The sequence below is a fragment of the Erinaceus europaeus genome, chromosome 21 (assembly GCF_950295315.1).
Source record: "Erinaceus europaeus chromosome 21, mEriEur2.1, whole genome shotgun sequence".
Taxonomy (NCBI): Eukaryota; Metazoa; Chordata; class Mammalia; order Eulipotyphla; family Erinaceidae; genus Erinaceus; species Erinaceus europaeus.
Window position 1 is genome coordinate 25,566,110 of NC_080182.1, and position 19,914 is coordinate 25,586,023.

The 19,914-nt window shown below is 45.6% G+C and overlaps 1 protein-coding gene across 4 annotated transcripts in view; it reads right to left on the reverse strand.

Moving 5' to 3' along the window:
• TRANK1 (tetratricopeptide repeat and ankyrin repeat containing 1) overlaps window positions 1–19,631 on the reverse strand; it is a 104,878-nt gene extending 85,247 nt beyond the window's left edge. For all 4 annotated transcript variants that reach the window (XM_060180570.1, XM_060180569.1, XM_060180568.1 and 1 more), the window contains exon 1: window positions 18,843–19,631. In XM_060180570.1, coding sequence (XP_060036553.1) covers window positions 18,843–19,003 — 161 coding nt within the window. In that variant the 5' untranslated portion in view covers window positions 19,004–19,631. The remainder of the gene's footprint in view (window positions 1–18,842) is intronic.
• Window positions 19,632–19,914: the final 283 nt, after the last annotated feature.

Below are 19,914 nucleotides of genomic sequence, written 5' to 3' on the forward strand. Positions count from 1 at the left end.
AGGGTTATTGCTGGGGCTCAGTGCCTACACCACGAACCCACTGCTCCTGGAGGCCATTTCCCCCCTTTTGTTGCTCTTGTTATTTTATCTTTGTGGTGGTTATTATTATTGTTAGTTATCGTTGTTGTTGGATAGGACAGACAGAAATGGAGAGAGGAGGGGAAGACAGAGAGGAAGAAAGATAGACACCTGCAGACCTGCTTCATGGCCGGTGAAGTTACCCCCCCCACCCCCACGCAGGGTGGGGGCTGGGGGCTGGGGGCTGGAACCAGGATCCTGATCCTTAAGCCGGTCCTTCCACTTCATGCCATGTGCGCTTAACCCGCTGTGCTACCGCCCAACCCCCCCCCCAAATATTTCTAAAATGTCAAAATAAAAATGCTAGATTTCTTTTATTTAAAAAAAAATTGAAGTGAGAATTCATTCTGGAGACTCTAATTTGTCTCTTTTTTCTGTGCAGGAAGGAATGCAAATGTGGGAAGAGAAGAATAGGGATTTTCTTTTCTTTTTTTTTTTTAATTTTTTTTTATTTAAGAAAGGATTAATTAACAAAACCATAGGGTAGGAGGGGTACAACTCCACACAATTCCCACCACCCAATCTCCATATCCCACCCCCTCCCCAGTAGCTTTCCCATTCTCTATCCCTCTGGGAGCATGGACCCAGGGGTCATTGAGGGTTGCAGAAGGTAGAAGGTCTGGCTTCTGTAATTGCTTCCCCGCTGAACATGGGCGTTGACTGGTCGGTCCATACTCCCAGTCTGCCTCTCTCTTTCCCTAGTAGGGGGGGTCTCTGGGGAAGCTGAGCTCCAGGACAGAAACCCTCTCACAACAACAAGGACAACAAAATGGGAAAAAATAGCCTCCAGAAGCAGTGGATTCCTAGTGTAGGTGCCAAGCCCCAGCAATAACCCTGGAGGCAAAAAAATTAAAAGCCTCTCAAAATATTTCAAAAGGTCTTTGAAAGAGTATGAAGTGCAGAGTCCAAGCCTCTCTAGCTGAAATCTCACCAGCCTGCCCCAAGTCACCAATGTCTAGGTGTGTATGACCTATCAAAACTTTAGAGCTGCCCCAGTTCAACTGACTCTCTTTACCCAGGGAGGGAAAGATAGAATAATGGTTAGACAAACAGACTTTCATGCCTGAGGCTCTAAGGTCCCAGGTTCAAAACACTGCACCATCATCATAAACCAGATGTGATCAGTGCTCTAGTGTTTAAAAAAAAAGGTTTCCACCTTCTGAAGATTATCAAGGGGAGACAATAATGCTGATGTTGTCAAAAGGGTTTAACTGAGCTCCCGGTCTCCACCTGCAGGGGGAAAGCTTTGTAAATGGGGAAGCAGGGCTGCAGGTGTCTCTCTGTCTCTCTCCCTCCCTATCTCCCTCTCCCCTCTCATTTCTTATCTCTGGCTGTCTCTACCCAATAAATAAAGATAATTTTTTTTTAAATTCTAGAGATTAAGAGATGTATCTTACTCCTTTTGTATAGTTAGTTGAGGAGGTACAGGGATTGAGAGAAGTGAAGTATGGGGTAGGAGAGAAGGGTGTCTAGGCCTACATAATAAATATTTTACTGAAAACTTTACGCTGCCTTCTTTAGGCCATTCTACTAGATCGCCTAACTTATTAGGTCTAAGTCTAGCCACAGAGACTATTAGGCACTTTTACTTTGAGGTACATAGTTGCCTCTAGGTTTCACCTTAATTTACTCCCAATAGCATACAGATGTGGAATAGGATTCTTTTTTTCTTTATTTGTCTCCAGGGTTATTGCTGGGCTCGGTGCCTGCACTACCACTACCAATCCACTGCTCCTGGAGGCTAATTCTTCCCTTTTGTTGCCTTTGTTGTTTATCGTTATTGTTGTTATTATTGTTGTTGCTAGACAGAACAGAAAGAAATGGAGAGAGGAGGGGAAGACAGAGAGGGGGAGAAAAAAGGCATCTGCAGACCTGCTTCACTGCCTGTGAAGTCAAACCACCATCACCACCACCCCCCCGCAGGTGGGAAGCCAAGGGCTTGAACTGGGATCCTTAAGCTTTGCGCCATGTGGATCCTTAAGCTTTGCACCATGTGCGCTTAACCTGCTGCACTAACGCCAGGCCCCCTGGAATGGGATTCTAAAGTTTAACCCACTGCAAATCAATCTCCAAACAGCCTAAAACATGCAAGCGGGAGATGCCATCAATACTTCCCTAAAATGTGGCTCTCTTAATTGTCTTTAAGTTCATGCTGCTCCTGATAAAATTTTCACACTCATACGACACATACATGCCTCCCAAGAGGATCTGTAACTTTAAAAATAACACAAGTCTGGGCCTCCAAGACAGGTCACCTGAGAGGGTGCCTGCTTGACCATGAGCACAGCCCAACATGGTGATGGTCAGGCTCAAACCTGGTTCACACACATGACAAAGCAGCACTATTCAAGTTTGACCCTAACTGACTAACTAGGTATTCAGAGTTTTTAATGAAGGCAATTTTAAAGTCTTAAGTTCCCCTGACATTCTTATTAAGACTTGACTCACCTCAGACTGACTCACTCTTGTCCCTCAAATGAACCAGTATTTCAATACATAGGGTTTGTTTGGTTGGTTGGTTGGGGTTCTTTTTTATTTTTTTTTAAATTTTTTTCCCTTTTGTTTCCCTTTTTTTTTAATTGCTGTTGTAGTTATTATTGTTATTGATGTTGTCCTTGTTGGATAGGACAGAGAGAAATGGAGAGAGATGGGGAAGACAGAGAGGGGAGAGAAAGATAGATGCCTGTAGACCTGCTTCACCTCCTGTGAAGCAACCCCTCTGCAGGTGGGGAGCCGGGGGCTCGAGCCGGGATCCTTAGGCCGGTTCTTGTGCTTCGCTCCACATGTGTTTAACCTGCTGCACTACTGCCCGACTCCCTGGTTGGTTGGTTTTTGTTGTTGTTAATAAATGCTAAGTTACAGATGGAGCTGTTCACTATATAGAAAAAAGGAAAATCAAGACCCTTGGGATGATTAACCATATTCACACTGCTTTACAATTTGATGTTTACAGGATTAAATTTAAAACAGGACTAAAACAACTTGCATTTATGTAGCCTGAGAGAGCACAGATGAAAAAAGCACACCAAAGTAATAAAAAATCTAATCGAAAACCATAAATGTATGTGTATCATTCTAGAAATTATATACCAGTGTTATAATATTATTATAAGTAGCATGTATACATACATATGTACAACATATGTACATATGTATAAAATTGCAAGATTAAATGGGGAAAATGCAACTACTTAAAACATGATATTTGATTTTTAAAATAACCAGCATGTTTCTGTTTGGATAAATTCACTAATTAAAAATATTAAATCCTCTGAATATTAATGTCATATTTTTTCCAACGAAATGTCAAATAAAATAAAGGATGTCTAAGGAAATTAACAAACAGCAGTCAGGGACAGGTGGTTCATCACGTCAAGTTCATGTTTTATTATGCATGAAGCCCAGGTTTGATCCCCAGCACCTTATGAATGGATTAGTATTAAAAATACAGAACAGAAATAATTCATTCAAAAGAGTGCACATTTTGGGGTGTGGGTGTGTGCTCATTCCTGCTCAGGTCTCAGTGCAGCATGGGAATACTATGGACAGCAAAAGGGGGAGTCCCATGGACAACGAAACAGTGCTTTGGTGTCTCCTCTCTGTTTCTGTCTATCTCTCTTCTCTGCCTCAAAAATAAATTGAAGAATGAAATAAACAGGGACTGGTGGTGATGCACCTGGTTGAAAGCACACGTTACAGTGCACAAGGACCTGGGTTCAAGCCCCTGGTCCCCACCTGCAGAGGGAAAGCTTCACAAGTGGTGAAGCAGTGCTGCAGGTGTCTCTCTGCCTCTCTCCCTATCTCCCTCTTCCTCTCAATTTCTGGCTGTCTCTATCCAATAAATAAATAAAGATAATTTTAAAAAATTTTTTAAAAGAATGAAATGAATGGGCCAGGGAAGGCCACTCAGCAGTACCAACTGTGCATGCAACCTTGGATTCATTCTCAGGTGCCACATGGAAAAAATATAAAGCAGTGTGCACGCTACCTTATGATGAAAGGACTGAATAAGAAGAAAAGGTCACACTATTTATGTACATTCAGTACATTCTAGAAGGATTCACCAGAAACAAATTTACGTGCTCTTATTGGAAGGCCTGAGTAGAAGGTGAAAAAGAAAGATCTACTCTCTGTATTTTATTATGACTTTTTCATAACTTTTTTATTCTTGACAGCAAATTCGAAAAAGTTAATGCAATAAAAAAAAGTGTATGCTATCTTCACACTTTAGAAAGCCATGTCCAGTGGAGAAGCAATTGCAGAAGCCAGATCTCCCACCTTCTGCGCCCCATAGAGATCTTTGGTCCATACTCCCAGAGGGACAAAGAATAAGGAAGCTTCCGGTGGAGGGGATGGGATATGACACTCTGGTGGTGGGAGTTGTATGAATTGTGCCCCTCTTATCCCACGATCTTGTCTATCAGTATCAAATCAATAATAATTTTAAAAAGAGAGAGAAGCTGAAAAATAAGAAAACACAAAGCAGAACTTGGACTGAGTTTGGTGTATCGCACCAAAGTAAGACTCTGGGGATGGGGGGGTCAGGAAGAACTAATCCCTTTACTTTTAAAAGTCTTCCAGAAGATTAAAGGCACCGGAATACTCCCTGCCAGCTTCTATGAAGCCAACATCACCCTGATACCAAAAGCAGACAGGGACACAACCAAAAAAGAAAACTACAGACCAATATCTCTGATGAACATAGATGCGAAAATACTGAACAAAACTCTTGGAACCGGATACAGCAGTATATTAAAAAGACTGTTCCTCATGACCAAGTGGGGTTTATCCCAGGCATGCAAGGTTGGTTTAATATATGTAAATCAATCAACATGACCCACTACATCAATAAACACAAGACCAAAAACCACATGGTCATATCAACAGAAGCAGAGAAAGCCTTTGACAAAACACAACATCCCTTCATGATCAAAACACTACAAAAATGGGAATAGATGAAAAATTCCTGAAGATAGTGGAGTCTATATATAGCAGACCTACAGCCAACATCATACTCAATGGTAAAAAACTGGAAGCATTTCCCCTTGATCAGGTACTAAACAGGGCTGCCCACTATCACCATTACTATTCAACATAGTGTTGGAACTTCTTGCCATAGCAGTCAGGCAGAAGCAAGAAATCAAAGGGATACAGATTGGAGGAGAAGAAGTCAAATTCTCCCTGTCTGCAGATGACACAATAGTATACATAGAAAAATCTAAGAAGAGACCGGCATAAGGATCCCGGTTCAAACCCCAGCTCCCCACCTGCAGGGGAGTCGCTTCACAGGTGGTGAAGCAGGTCTGCAGGTATCTATCTTTCTCTCCTCCTCTCTGTCTTTCCCTCCTCTCTCCATTTCTCTGTCCTATCCAACAACGACAACAGCAATAATAACTACAACAATAAAACAACAAGGGCAACAAAAGGGAATAAATAAATAAAATAAATATTTTTTTAAAAAAAGAAAAATCTAAGGACTCGAGCAAGAAGCTTTTGGAAATCATCAGGCAATACAGTAAGGTGTCAGGCTACAAAATTAACATTCAAAAGTCAGTGGCATTCCTCTATGCAAACACTAAGTTAGAAGAAAATAAAACCCAGAAATCAATTCCTTTTACTATAGCAACAAAAAATAATAAAATATCTAGGAGTAAACCTAATCAAAGAAGTAAAAGACTTGTATACTGAAAACTATGAGTCACTACTCAAGGAAACTGAAAAAGACACAAAGTAGAAAGATATTCCATGTTCATGGGTTGGAAGAATTAACATCATCAAAATGAATATATTATCCAGAGCCATATACAAATTTAATTCTATCCCCACCAAGATCCCAAACACATTTTTTAGGAGAATAGAACAAATGCTATAAAAGTTTATCTGGAACCAGAAAAGACGTAGAATTGTCAAAACAATCTTGAGAGGAAAGAACAGAACTGGAGGCATCACACTCCCAGATCTCAAATTATATTATAGGGCCATTGTCATCAAAGCTGCTTGGTACTGGAATATGAATAGACACAATGACCAGTGGAATAGAATTGAGAGCCCAGAAGTAAGCCCTCACCCCTATGGACATCTAGTCTTTGACAGAGGGTCCCAGACTATTAAATGGGGAAAGCAGAGTCTCTTCAACAAATGGTGTTGGAAAAAATGGGTTGAAAAATGCAGAAGAATGAAACTGAACCACTTATATTTCACCAAATACAAAAGTAAATTCCAAATGGATCAAGGACTTGGATGTTAGACCACAAATGATCAGATACTTAGAGGAAAATATTGGCAGAACTCTTTTCCACATAAATTTTAAAGACATCTTCAATGAAATGAATCCAATTACAAAGAAGACTAAGGCAAGCATAAACCTATGGGACTACATCAAATTAAAAAGCTTCTGCACAGCAAAAGGAACCACTACCCAAACCAAGAAACCCCTCACAGAATGGGAGAAGATCTCTACATGCCATACATCAGACAAGAGGCTAATAACCAGAACATATAAAGAGCTTGCCAAATTCAACAAGAAAACAAATAACCCCATCCAAAATGGGGGGGGGGACATGGACAGAATATCCACCACAGAAGAGATCCAAAAGGTCGAGAAATACAAGAAAAAATGCTTCAAGTCTTTGTCAGAGAAATGCAAATAAAGCCAACAATGAGATACCACTTCACTCCTGTGAGAGTGTCATACAGCAGAAAAGGTAACATCAGCAAATGCTGGAGAGGTTGTGGGGTCAAAGGAACCCTCCTGCACTGCTGGGGGAATGCAAATTGGTCCAACCTCTGTGGAGAACAGTCTGGAGAACTCTCAGAAGGCTAGAAATGGACCTATTATATATGATCCTGCAATTCCTCTCCTGGGGATATATCCTAAGGAACCCAACACACCAATCCAAAAAGATCTGTGTACATATGTCCTTAGCAGCACAATTTGTAATAGCCAAAACCTGGAAGCAACCCAGGTGTCCCACAACAGATGAGTGGCTGAGCAAGTTGTGGTCTATATACACAACGGAATACAATGAGTAGTCTCAGCTATAAAAAATGGTGACTTCACCATTGTCAGCCGATCTTGGATGGACCTTAAAAAATTCATGTTAAGGGAGTCGGGCTGTAGCGCAGCAGGTTAAGCGCAGGTAGCACAAAGCACAAGGACCGGTGTAAGGATCCCGGTTCAAGCCCCGGGCTCCCCACCTGCAGGGGAGTCGCATTACAAGCGGTGAAGCAGGTCTGCAGGTGTCTATCTTTCTCTCCCCCTCTCTGTCTTCCACTCTTCTCTCCATTTCTCTCTGTCCTATCCAATAACAATGACATCAATGGTGACTACAACAATAAAACAGCAAGGGCAACAAAAGGGAATAAATAATTAAAAAAATTTTTTAAAAATTCATGTTGAGTGAAATAAATCAGAAACAGAAGGGTGAGTATAAGATGATCTCACTCACAGGTAGAAGTTGAAAAACAAGATCAGAAGAGAAAACACAAGTAGAACCTGAACTGGAATTCACTTTTACTTCGTATTGCACCGAAGTAAAAGACTCTGGGGTGTGTGTGTGTGTGGGGGGGGGGGGCGGTGCTGGTCCCTGTTCAGGCGCCAGATGCAGGGATAGCCTAAGGGTGCTTGTTCCTGAGCTAGTGCTCTCTGGGTTGGAGAGAACTCAACTGGAGCCAACCTAGGTTGCTGCGTGGGAAAGGGATCAGGAACTCGTGCCCGGCTAGTGTCGCAGGAGAGACTCTGGGACTCTCAGAGCCGGAAGGCAATCCCAAGTGTGTTTAATCAGAAGAGCATCTGTATTTATACTCGCCAAGAAAGAAATAGTAGGGTGGAAAAGAGGATGTGACGTAGAGTGGGTGTAGCAAAAAGAGAGTGCAAACTAGTGGTGGAAAACAGGGTGTGACTAGGAGAGGGGGCGGAACAAAAAGAGTGTGAACCAGTGGATTGAACCATGGATTAAACCAGTGCCAGCGGTTCTCAGGTAAACAGTCATTATGTAAATAGACCACAGCATTAAGCAGTGCAAGCATATCTAACGTGATGATCAAAACAGAAGGTCTTAGAAGCAGAATTAGAAGCATACCAACAGGGGAGAATACAGGTCCAAGAAGGATGACAGAGGACCTAATGGGGGTTGTATTGTTATATGGAAAACTGAGAAATGTTATGCATGTACAAACTATTGTACTTACTGTTGACTGTAAAACATTATTTCCCCAATAAAGAAATTTAAAAAAAATAGAAGCCATACAACTCTAAATCTGTGCACAGAATCATATAAATAGAAAGGATCTAATAATTTTATTATTATATGAAATGGTTGAACTAAAATTTCTGGAGGAAACCCAAGGCTCAGAAACTAAGGGTCTCACTACAGTCTAATAGGAGTAAGCACCCAGGATGAGAACTAGACTTCCCTTCTGGCCACCTACCATAGCACCCTGGTTCCCACCACCAGTGGGAGGGCAGGAAAGCCAGCACCAGAACTCAGGTTCTGTTCTAGCCCACAATGGTTCAGGTTAATTGTAGGATCCCATGGAGACCCTACAATCGTGTCTGATTTAAGTGTAAACCCTGCAACATTTATAAAATCTTTGCTTTAGGGGGTCAGGTGGTAACACAGTGGGTTAACTGCACATGGCACAAAGCACAGGACCAGCTCAAGGATCCTGGTTCGAGCCCCAGGCTCCCCACCTACAGGGGCGACACTTCACAAGCAGTGAAGCAGATCTGCAGGTGTCTATCTTTCTCTCCCCCTCTATCTTTGTCTGTCTTCTCCTCTCTCAATTTCTCTCTGTCCTATCCAACAACAATGACAGTAATAACCACAACGATAAAACAACAAGAGCAACAAAAGGGGGAAAAAATGGCCTCCAGGAACAGTGGATTCCTGGTGCAGACACCGAGCCCCAGCAATAACCTTGGAGGCAAAGAGAGTGAGTGAGTGAGAGAGAGAGAGAGAGAGAGAGAGAGAGAGAAAAGAAAAGTGAAAAGATCTCTGCTTTCTTTACCCAACAAAGAAAAAATATTTGATAAAGACATAACCCTAGTATGTGCCTGTTTTCACAGGGATTCTCTAATATTGCTGATCAGTTAAGAGGATACAGAGCTGAAAAAAAAAAGTGCAATCTGAGGTCTTGGATGAGGAAGAGAGGAGTCAGCACTGTGACATCTGAAAATGGCCCCAAATACTTTTCTACCATGATTGTTCCCTTGAGAAGAAGGGTCCTACACCTGCTCATAAGCCCTGATAAACCTTTTCTGGCTCGAGGACAATTGGCACAGTAAGGAAGCTCTGGGAGGCTGCTCAGCTCCCCTATGAGGCCTACTCACAGGCCACATCGCCAGAACATCTTTAGTCAGTGATCCTCCATATGGGTCTGAGAAGGTCCCATAATTCTTTCTACGGCGTTCATTCTACGTTGCCACACAGTCCATGTCCCCACATGAATCTTATACACCATCCCCAGTTGGGGTGCCAAAGACTTGGGAGAAAAATCAACTTACGCGTCTGAGAGCAAACACCCAAGGTGTGTAACAAGAACATAGCGGGTCAAAGACCTTAAGTTGGTGTTGCCCGCCTCCACTCAGCTATGTCTCCCCTGGCAGGCATGCAGCCCCAGAAAGCTGTGTGACATCTTCCAAAGGCACCCTCCTCGTGGGCCTGGATTACTGTGAGACCTGTTCATTGCTCTGCTTTTCCAGTCCACCTCATCTTTTTACCTTCTGTGATATGGTCCCAAATTCAGATCATGTGCTATATCAAGGTTAAGAAAGCCTGCAGCATCACCCTGGCTTCTGACCCCACTATCTCTCAAGCACATGAAAGTTCTCCCAGAGGACATTCAGATTCTACTCTTTGCTCCCTGCACTCTCGACATTCCCCCCTCCCCAACACACACACACACACACACACACACACACACACAAAACCTCACTGTCCCCTGCATGCCTACCCAAGCAGGGTGGGGGCTGCAGGCATCACAGACGCACTGAACATCACTGTGAGGCCCAGGGTGTAGCTTTCATACCACATACCACCCTGAGATGACTTACTGGTTCTTTTGGCATGTTTCAGGCCCAGATCCTATGCTTGTGGACTGTGTGTTGGTTTCAAAAAGCTCCAAGCAAGACTTTGTTTTTGTTTTCTCAGTAGACTGAACCCTGAAGACAGAAACAAAGTCTTACTCAGTCCTATTATTTCTGCAACTGGGAAGCTCAGCATTGTTACATGAATAAATGATTTCTTGGCAGCTTTTTCAAACATATCAAAGACAGATGACTTAGCTGGAGGAACAGGGAAGGAAAAAAGGTTTAGGGGGGTTCAATCAAACTAGACAACTCCAGTGGTGGTTTTGGAGTTCTGAGCATCTCTTTTAAAGCCAAGAAAAGCCAGCTGTTCCCCTGGAGGACACTATGGAAAGTACAAACTAGAAAAAAACAGATAAGCCCAAACAAAAGATAGCCACCAAGGCTGCTAGCTACTTGGGAAAACAAAGGCAAAAGATGTTTACAAGCTCATAAGCACTCGCAGAGAATTTAGTGGTCAGCTCACAAGGTTACACACTCCTACTATTCCTCTGTGAAATTACAGTCGCAGAGATTCAGAAATGCTGAAACCAAAGAATAATCTCATACATCAGTGGTTCCCAGTCTTTTGGAACCAGCAAACAATAACATCAGCACACACACAGAAAAAAAATGAATCTGAACAGAATTTAAATAGGGTTATGAATACTTTATTTTGACAAATAACCTCTTTTGAAGGATACTATCTTCTGTTCCTATGGTTTTACAAAAGAATAAATATTTTAACTCCAGAACATAAAGTAGAAAATGTAAATTCAGACTAAAGAAAGTCGTTCTTAAGGAAGGAGTTGTAAACTGCCTTATACCACATTTTAGCCTCCCAGTGTGCAGATGGGGTAGACCTTGAAAAGGTGATCTTCTATGCCCCCAAGGTGGTAGAGTGGTTAGAGCTCTGGGCTCTAACGCAGCTTTAGCAAAAGCTGATGTCCCAAGTTCCATGCCTAGCACTGCATGTATCAGAGTGAGGCTCTGATTTTCTCTTGCTCATGTTAATAAATAAATCTTTAAAAAGAAAGAACCAAGGAAAAGCAGATGTTCCAAGTCCCTAAAACCACAGACCCCTGGAAAAAGTACAAATAGTAGCGCTAAAGGGCAAAAGAAAAATTAGTGACAGTTCAATCACCACCTCCTTTCTATGCAGCGGACACAGCTCTTCTCAGTGTGCGCCACAGAAAGTCCACATTTGATTACTTGTACTCCGAGGCAGTTATATAAGTAAAATATACTGCATACTTACTACATTCCAGACTCCACATTAAGTCCTTTTTGACCATTTTCTCACTGGATTTCCCTACCCACTCCAGTGAAGGAAGTATAGTTACTGTCCCAGTTGTTTGTAATCAGGAAACAGGTGTAACCAAGGTGAAGGGATTTCCAGCAAGGCACAAACCCATGTCTGATAGCTAAATCTGTGTCCACAGAGTCTAGGTGATATGAAATGCACAGTGGGTGAAGATGACTGGGGAAGGAGGGCGTTTAAAATTAAAATCTAATTCCTGCAAAAGCAAACCCTGAAGAAAACCCCCAAAGTCAGCATTTCACACTCTCTCTCATAATAAATGAGTGTCTGGGGAGAGAGCTTGATGTTACAACACAGGGTTTGCGGGCCTGAGACTGCAAACACCATAAGCCCCAGACTCAATCAGAGTTTGCCTGCATGTGTCCTCTGTCTCTGTCTCACTCTCACAAAAAATACTATTTAGGGGAGTCGGGCGGTGGCGCAGTGGGTTAAGCGCACGTGGCGCAAAGCGCAGGGACCGGCGTAAGGATCCCGGTTCGAGCCCCCGGCTCCCCACCTGCAGGGGAGTCGCTTCACAGGCGGTGAAGCAGGTCTGCAGGTGTCTATCTTTCTCTCCCCTCTCTCTCTGTCGTCCCCTCCTGTCTCCATTTCTCTCTGTCCTATCCGACAACAAAGCAACGTCAACAATGGCAATAATAACCGCAACGAGGCTGCAACAACTAGGGAAACAAAAAGGGGGGAAAATGGCCTCCAGGAGCGGTGGATTCATGGTGCAGGCACCGAGCCCAGCAATAACCCTGGAGGAAAAAAAAAAATACTATTTAGAACTGGTGAAACAGCATATTTGGATAGTACACTACTGTGCTGTGTGCACAACCCAGGTTTGAGCCTGATGGAAGTTTTGGTGGTAGTCTCTTTCTGTCTCTATTTAACTGTCATAAAAATTAAGATAGGTGGTAGCACAGCAGGTTAAGTGCACATGGCGCCAAGCACAAGGACCAACTCAAGGATCCCGGTTCAAGGCCCCAGCTCTCCACCTACAAAGGGGTTGCTTCAGAAGTGGTGAGGCAGGTCTGCAGGTGTCTGCTTTCTCTCCTCTTTTGTCTTCCCCTCCTCTCTCGATTTCTGTCTTATCCAACAGCAATAACAATAACGACAACAACAAAGACAACAAAATGGGAAATAATGGCCTCCAGGAGCAGTGGATTTGTAGTGCAGGCACTGAACCCCAGCAATAATCCTGGAGGCAAAAAAATAAATAAAAATAAAAACATTAAAAAGTTAATAATAAATCATTAAAAGGAGAACCTGATATTATTATATGGAAAACTGAGAAATGTTATGCATGTACAAACTATTGTATTTACTGTCGAATGTAAAACATTAATCCCCCAATAAAGAAATTAAAAAAAAAAAAAGAACTTGAGTTTGAATAATAGCAGTCCAGTCATTCTCCCCTCCAGACCCCTCCTCTATATCCTTGTTTAATGTTTTAAAATAAATAATTTTCCCCCAGAGCACTGCTCAGCTCTGGCTTATGGCAGTAAAGGGGAGTGAACCTGAGACTTCGAAGCCTCAGGCAAGACAGTCTCTTTACATAACCATTATGCTACCTCCCCTGCTCTTTAATACTTTATTTTTATTAGTGATTTAATAATGCTAGGGATATATCCTAAGGAGTCAAACACACGCATCCAAAAAGGTATGTGTATACCTATGTTCATAGCAGCTCAATTCAGAATAGCCAAGATCTGGAAACAACCCAGGTGTCCAACAACAGATGAATGGCTAAGAAAGTTGTGATATATTTACACAATGGAATATTATTCAGCTATTAAGAATAATGAATCCACCTTCTTATACTCATCTTGAATGGAGCCAGAAAGAATTATGTTAAGTGAGACAAGCCAGAAAGAGGAAGATGAGTTTGGGATGATCCCACTCATAAACAGAATTTGAGAAAGAAGAACAGAAAAGAAAATGCAAAGCAGAATTTGACTGAGTTTAGAGTATTGCACCAAAGTAAAAAAACGCTGGGGGGGGGACATGGAGAAGGATAGATTTTCAACTCCACTATAAGGGTTTGGGGGTAAGGACACAGAGCTTTGGTGGTGGGAATGGTGTTAATATATACTCCTTTTTCTTTCTTTCTTTTTTTTTTTTGCCTCCAGGGTTATCGATGGGGCTCAGTACCGGCACTACTAATCTGCTCTTTAATATCTTAAATGCTAATCCATTTCACCCCCCACCCCCAAGATCACAGCAATCTACTTCCCCCTAATTCTGAAAGGCAAGGCCTAATGGCTAGGTTAAAACACCATCCACTTCTGCTTGGGGAGAGTTTCAAGAGTATTTGGAACACCCCCATAAACAAAAGGGCCCGAAAGCACTTCTGTTACCACCTGACAGTTTGAAAACAATGGCCTTGAACAAAGTATAGACTTAGGGCAGGGTGGAAAAATGTTATTCATTCACCTCTGTTCCCAGCCTTCTATATAAAGCAGAGAGCTATTAGCACAGATGTGTGTGCATGTACACATACACACATTCTCTGACGCTGTATGCCCACCACGCCAGGTCACATGACCCCACATTCATCTGGCTTCCTCCCACTCCCATTACTGTACTCATTAACGTTACAGGACTATGGCTAATACCAAAACAACAGAAAGGTATGAATGTGTTCTCCTCACAGCAAAGAAAGTCCAGAACTGTGAAATCAAGACCCACTTTACCTCCTGCAGTCCTGGTGCTGGGTGGCCAATTCACTTAACCCTCAGTCAAAGTTTCCTACTAGAAATGCAGGAACACTACTACCTACCTGTCTGGACTCGCTATTTCCTCAACCAGTTTACAAATACTGTGTGCTCGATGCTTGGGATAAATAAATGTGTGATGCTGACCAGAAAGACTGCTGCCATGAGAAACTGATATTCTGGTGGGGGTGGGGGGAAGATTGGTAAAACAGAGATTGTTCATCTCTCTATAAGAATTATTAGATGAGGGGCTGGGCAGTGGCACACCCGGTTAATCGCACATACCACTACGCGTAAGGATACGTGCAAGGACCCGGGTTCAAGCTCCCACTCCCCACCTTCAGCAAGATGCTTAATGAGCAATAAAGCAGGTCTGAAGATGTCTTGTCTTTCTCTTCCTCTCTCTCCCTCCCCTCTCAATTTCTCTCTGTCCTATCGAATAAAAAAAGGAAGAAAGACAAAAACAAAGGCGACAAGAAGCAGTGGATTTGTAGTGTCGACACCCAGCCCCAGTGACTGGAGAAAAATAATTATTATTTAATAGTGTATTAATAGTGTGTGTTAGAGCCCGGCAAAGAGTCAATGGTTACTATAATGATGTTTACGGTGTAAGTCCTTTTGCTCACCATTCTTTATTTTTTTGAGGCAGAAAAGAAAGAACTCAAGGTTTCGTGCATGGTCAGTACTCATGATCAATCTCCCCTGGTCAACTTCTACTCTATAACTTTAAAAAAATTTTTTTAAATACTTATTCCCTATTTTGTTGCCCTTGTTTTATTGTTGTAGTTATTATTGTTGTTATTGATGTCATTGTTGTTGGATAGGACAGAGAGAAATGGAGAGAGGAGGGGAAGACAGAGAGGGGGAAAGAAAGATAGACACCTGCAGACTTGCTTCACCGCCTGTGAAGCTACTCCCCTGCAGGTGGGGAGCCGGGGGGCTCGAACCGGGATCCTTACGCCAGTCCTTGTGCTTTGCGCCATGTGCACTTAACCCGCTATGCTACCGCCTTACTCCCTACTCTCTAACTTTTAAAGAGAGAACATGTGAAAGAGAGGGAGAGAAAGAGAAGAGACACCCCAAAGCATCATTCCATCTTCCATGAAGACCCCTCCACACACGGTACTCTCCATGGTGCTGCCCTTGGTGCTGGCAATCAGACTCAAAATTCCACCCATGGTAAGGTACCAGCTAGGTCTCCACACTGAGCCATCTTCTGAGACTTCATCATTATTCTTAATAAAGAGAATGCTGCGTTTCCCTGGAATGGCCCTCTCCCTCCTGATACTCCTCAAATTCAATGTTTGGGTTTTTGCTTTGTTTTTATGTCTGAACCTGTTCTCCCCACCACTGCCACTGTCGTTAATCTTTCCTATAATTTGAGTCATCTTTGCCAAAAGAAAGCTAATGTCTTCCAACTTTATTTTTCTTGTAAAGATTTCTTATAAGACGGATTATTATTATTTTGTCTTAAGCTCACGAAATGTGTCAGAAAAGCATTAGCCCAAGGTCAGCAGTGCTTCAGAAAGGAAAACTAGAGGCCAGACACTGTGCTGTCAGTTCCACTTCTCCACATGGAAAGGGAGAGGAGAGCTTGTCGCTCAAGCTCCATTTAAACAATGCCTCGTCTTGATGATAGCTAAATTGTCTGACTGTCCAACCTCCACTTCACTTCTCATAAACTTCTCTAGGATACACTTTACCTTCCCACACATGGAGTCTGCAAGGCTCTAGTTTAGCTGCTAAAGAATATTTACGGGGCCAGGTGATGGTGCACCTGGTTGAGAGCACATTATAATAAACAAGGACCCAGGTTCGAGTCCCTGGTCCCCACCTACAGGGGTGAAGCAGGGCTGCAGGTGTCTGTCTCTCTCCTTCTCTATCACCCCCTTCCTTCTTGATTTCTAGCTGTCTTTATCCAGTAAATTAAAAAATAATAATAGTAAAAGAATATTTATCCAGGAGGCCAGGCATATCTGGTTAAGTGCACATATCACCATGAACCAGGACCTGAGTTCAAGTCCCAGCTGCCCACCTATAGGGGGAACACTTCATAAGTGGTGAAGCAGGTCTGCAGGTGTCTATCTTTATCTCCTCTTCTCTATCTCCCCTATCCTCTCAATTTCTCTGTCCTGCCAAATAAAAATAGAAAGAAATAAAAAAAGGAAAATTGGCTACCCAGAACAGTGGATCTGTAGTGCAGGCACCGAGCCCCAGGGATAACCCTGGTGGCAAAAATAAATCTACTTATTTATTTATTTATCGAGGCTGGGCATTAGCACACCTGGTTCGCTGTGCATGTTAAAATGCGCAAGGATGCCGATTCAAGCCCCCTAGTCCTCACCTGCAGGTAGAAAACTTCCTGAGTTGTGAAGCAGTGTTACAGATCAGTAGTCAGTTGGTGTGTCTCTCTTTATCTTTCTCTATCTCTCTCTGTATCCCACTTCCCTTTTAATTTCTGTCTCTATCCAATAATAACTAAATAAATTTAAAAGAATACCTACCTCAGGGGCTGGTGGCACACTTGGTTGAGTACACACATTTCATGTAGGAGGACCTAGGTTCAAACCCCTGGTCCCCATCTGCATGGGGGAAGCTTCACAAGTGGTAAAGCAGTGAAGCAGGCATCTCTCTTCCTTTCCTTCCCTATCTACCCCTTCCTCCTCAATTTCTCTGTCCTATCAAGTAAAAGGAAAAGAAAAAATAAAATATCCCCCAAACAAAAATAAAACAAGAAACCCACTGAATCAAGGCTATGAACTGAGCATTCCTTTCCCAGGGAATCAAAACTGCCCACAATGGCACCATCTATTTTCTGTGGTGTAGTGTACAGTTCTTGTCCGATTTCTTCTATTACCATCATTTTCTCGGGTTAGCGGCCCTACTCGCTCCCTTTCCAAGTGTTACCTCCACCTATAAGACCATAGAAATAGCCCTTTGGCAGCCAGCACAGGGAAAAAAAAAAAAAGAGAGAGAGAGAGCCATCTGACAAAAAGAAGAAAGAAGCTTAAGAATTCCACATGGAAAAAGTCTTTATTTAGTCCCTGAAAAACCACTGGCCAGGAATAGGGAAAGCAGGTGTCTATTGTCAGATCTACCGTTGCAATTGTTATAATGACTAAGAAGTGATGAGCCTCTAACTTCTTCATCTGTAAAACGTTCATAATCTCACCCTTCATGCTGCAGCTGTTAAATTCGACACGGAATCATCAAGACTCCCCCTTTGAATTAATAAATCCAGTGTCTGTGGCAGGACTCTCTTCCCCCTCAATAAAATGGGGAAGGGGGTAGTGGCAAGAATTCACTTTTCCCCACCAACCCAGCACTCACACAAGACCCCACTTAGTTCTATGACCAAAGACGATCTTGGAGAAGACAGATGGGATCAGAGAAACTAGCACTAGAAGCACCCCCCCTCCCCCGCCTGCCTTTGCACATGTTACTGGTGTGAACAACACAGTCATGTCTTGTGGTGCTTATTACTCAACCATGACTCTCAGCTTCTTTCATCTCTCCCACACTAAGTACCTGCTGCCAAAGTCAGCTCCCCCAAAGAAACGCTGATGTTCTCCTCAGCCTCTTGTGTGCCAGAATGAAAAGCCCACAGCTGCCACCTAAAACCAGCTAGCAGGTACTTAGTGTCACAAAAATCAAGCTAGTGCATTACAACTAGATTTTTTTTCAAATATAATTGAAAATATTGTTGTATTTCAGAATAAACGTACCATGAAGCTTCTGTTTTCTTTTTACACTTCTATATGTGTGTGGGTGGGTGAGAGTCTCTGTTGTGGGTCTTGGTCAAAAGAAGACTTAGAAATCTGTGGACGTGAGACAATAGGATCCAACTCGGAGGTGAAAAAAAAAAAAAAACAAACCACACACACACACACACACACACACACACAGACACACACACCTCCCTTGCTAGCAAGGGATGACGTCAGAGCTTGCAAGGGGTACTCACAAGTCAAGCTGCAATACTGCAAGGCAGCTGTGACTGCAAACAGTTGGACCAAACTTCTGACTGCTCCCTACAGAGCAGGATACTATACTTTCTATAAAGCACAAATCTGGATGTTAAACACCAGAAAGACATCCGGGCCACAGCCTTGCCTGGAAGAGGTGGCAGGCACCCAGGGTCGCTCAACACTCGCAGACTGAAGAGCGCCTGGGTGCTGGGGAAGCAAGTTCCTCTTCCCGCGTTGAGGGTGGATGGAGCCAACAGCGACTGGGCTCAAACTGGAGACCTGTTCAGAGGCCTTTCTTCCCCTCGCTGTCAAACCCCCCCCCCATTATTTTTCAAACCGCACATTTCCCTAGGAGCCCCCCACCCCCCACCCCCAGGAAGCACCACAGCTTGCTGCGGTCCAGAAACACCCCCTCCCCATGGAGACGGGGCTAGTGGCCGGTGCACGAGCGAAGATGGGCGTTATTCGCGCCACAAAGGCTCGCAGCTGGGGTGCCACAGGCCGGGGGTGGGGGGGGTGGGCGGCGAGAATCGGGGGGCTCGGGCGGGAGAGCGGGCCAAGTGCGCCTCCGAGGCGCCAGGTTCCGAGTCGGGTCTCAACGTTCTGAAGCCGAAGCCCGAGCTCCTGGGGCTGCCCGGCCTTGAACCCCCGTCGCCACCCGCCCCTAGACACCTCGGGGGCCGCGCAGCCCCCTTCGGCCAAGGCCAACTCACGATCGGGCGGGCAGCAGAAGAGGCCTGCCCGGGGCAGAGATCGCCAGCCTCCTCCAGCCTCCGGGCAGCGCCCCGGGCTCTCCAAGTTCCCCGCAGATCCCGCCCCGCACCCACGCGCCGGCCAGTGTGAGGCGCGGGGGCGCATCCGCCGGTCTCTCCATCGCGCCGAGCTGGCGGCCGCGGGGTCCCCGCGCGATGTGGGAGACGGGTTCGGGAGCGGCGGGTCGGGAGCCCGCGAGGGGGGCGAGGCGGGCGGCGCGCGCCGCCGCAGTCCTGTCGCAGCGCGTGCGCCGCTCCCCGGCGGGGTGGGCTGGGCAGAGCGGCGGCCCCCGCGCCACAGGCCCCGCGGCTCCACCGGACGGCCCGCCGCGCGCCCGCCGCCTCCGGGGGCGCCACGTCTCACGCGTGCCCGTGCGCGCGCGGCCGCTTCCCGCCTCCGGCCGCAGGCGCAAGCCCGGAAGGCCCGAGGCGCCCCCACGCGCTCCCCCCGCCCGCCGGCGGCGCCTGGTCCCCGCGGGTCGCCCGCCGCGGGAGCAGCCACGGGGGTGGGGGCAGGGCGCGGCGGAGGCCGGGAAGCCCGCGCTGCTGCTGCTGGACGGGGGCGACGCGTGGCGGCGGCCGCGCGGGAACCCCGCTCTCCAGCTCGCAGCAGCCCCCCCCGGGCCGCGATCGGCAGGGGCGGGGGCCCCCCTCCAGCCCGCGACCCCCCCGCCGCGATCGTCACGGCGGGGTGCGCGGGAACCCCGGCGGCCGCAGACCGCGTCCGAGTTTCCACGCACTTGCGAGAACCCGCAGAGTCACGTGCACGCCGGTCGCCGCGGTCACCGGCGGCGTTTGCAGGGCTCCCGCGGCGCGTGAGTTAGTGGGGGCGCCCGGCCGCCCCGGGAGAGCGAGGGGCCGCGAGGACGGCCGCACACCCGCGCCCCGCCGGCGTGCTCTCCGCAGCCGCCGACTGTGCTTCGGGGGTCGGGGGGGGGCGCCCCGAGTCCCGGGAAAGAGCCACGGGGCAGCGCACGGAGGAGGCCTCGGCGGCGCCCCTCGTCTTCCCTCCGGGCCGCCCTCCCACCGAGGA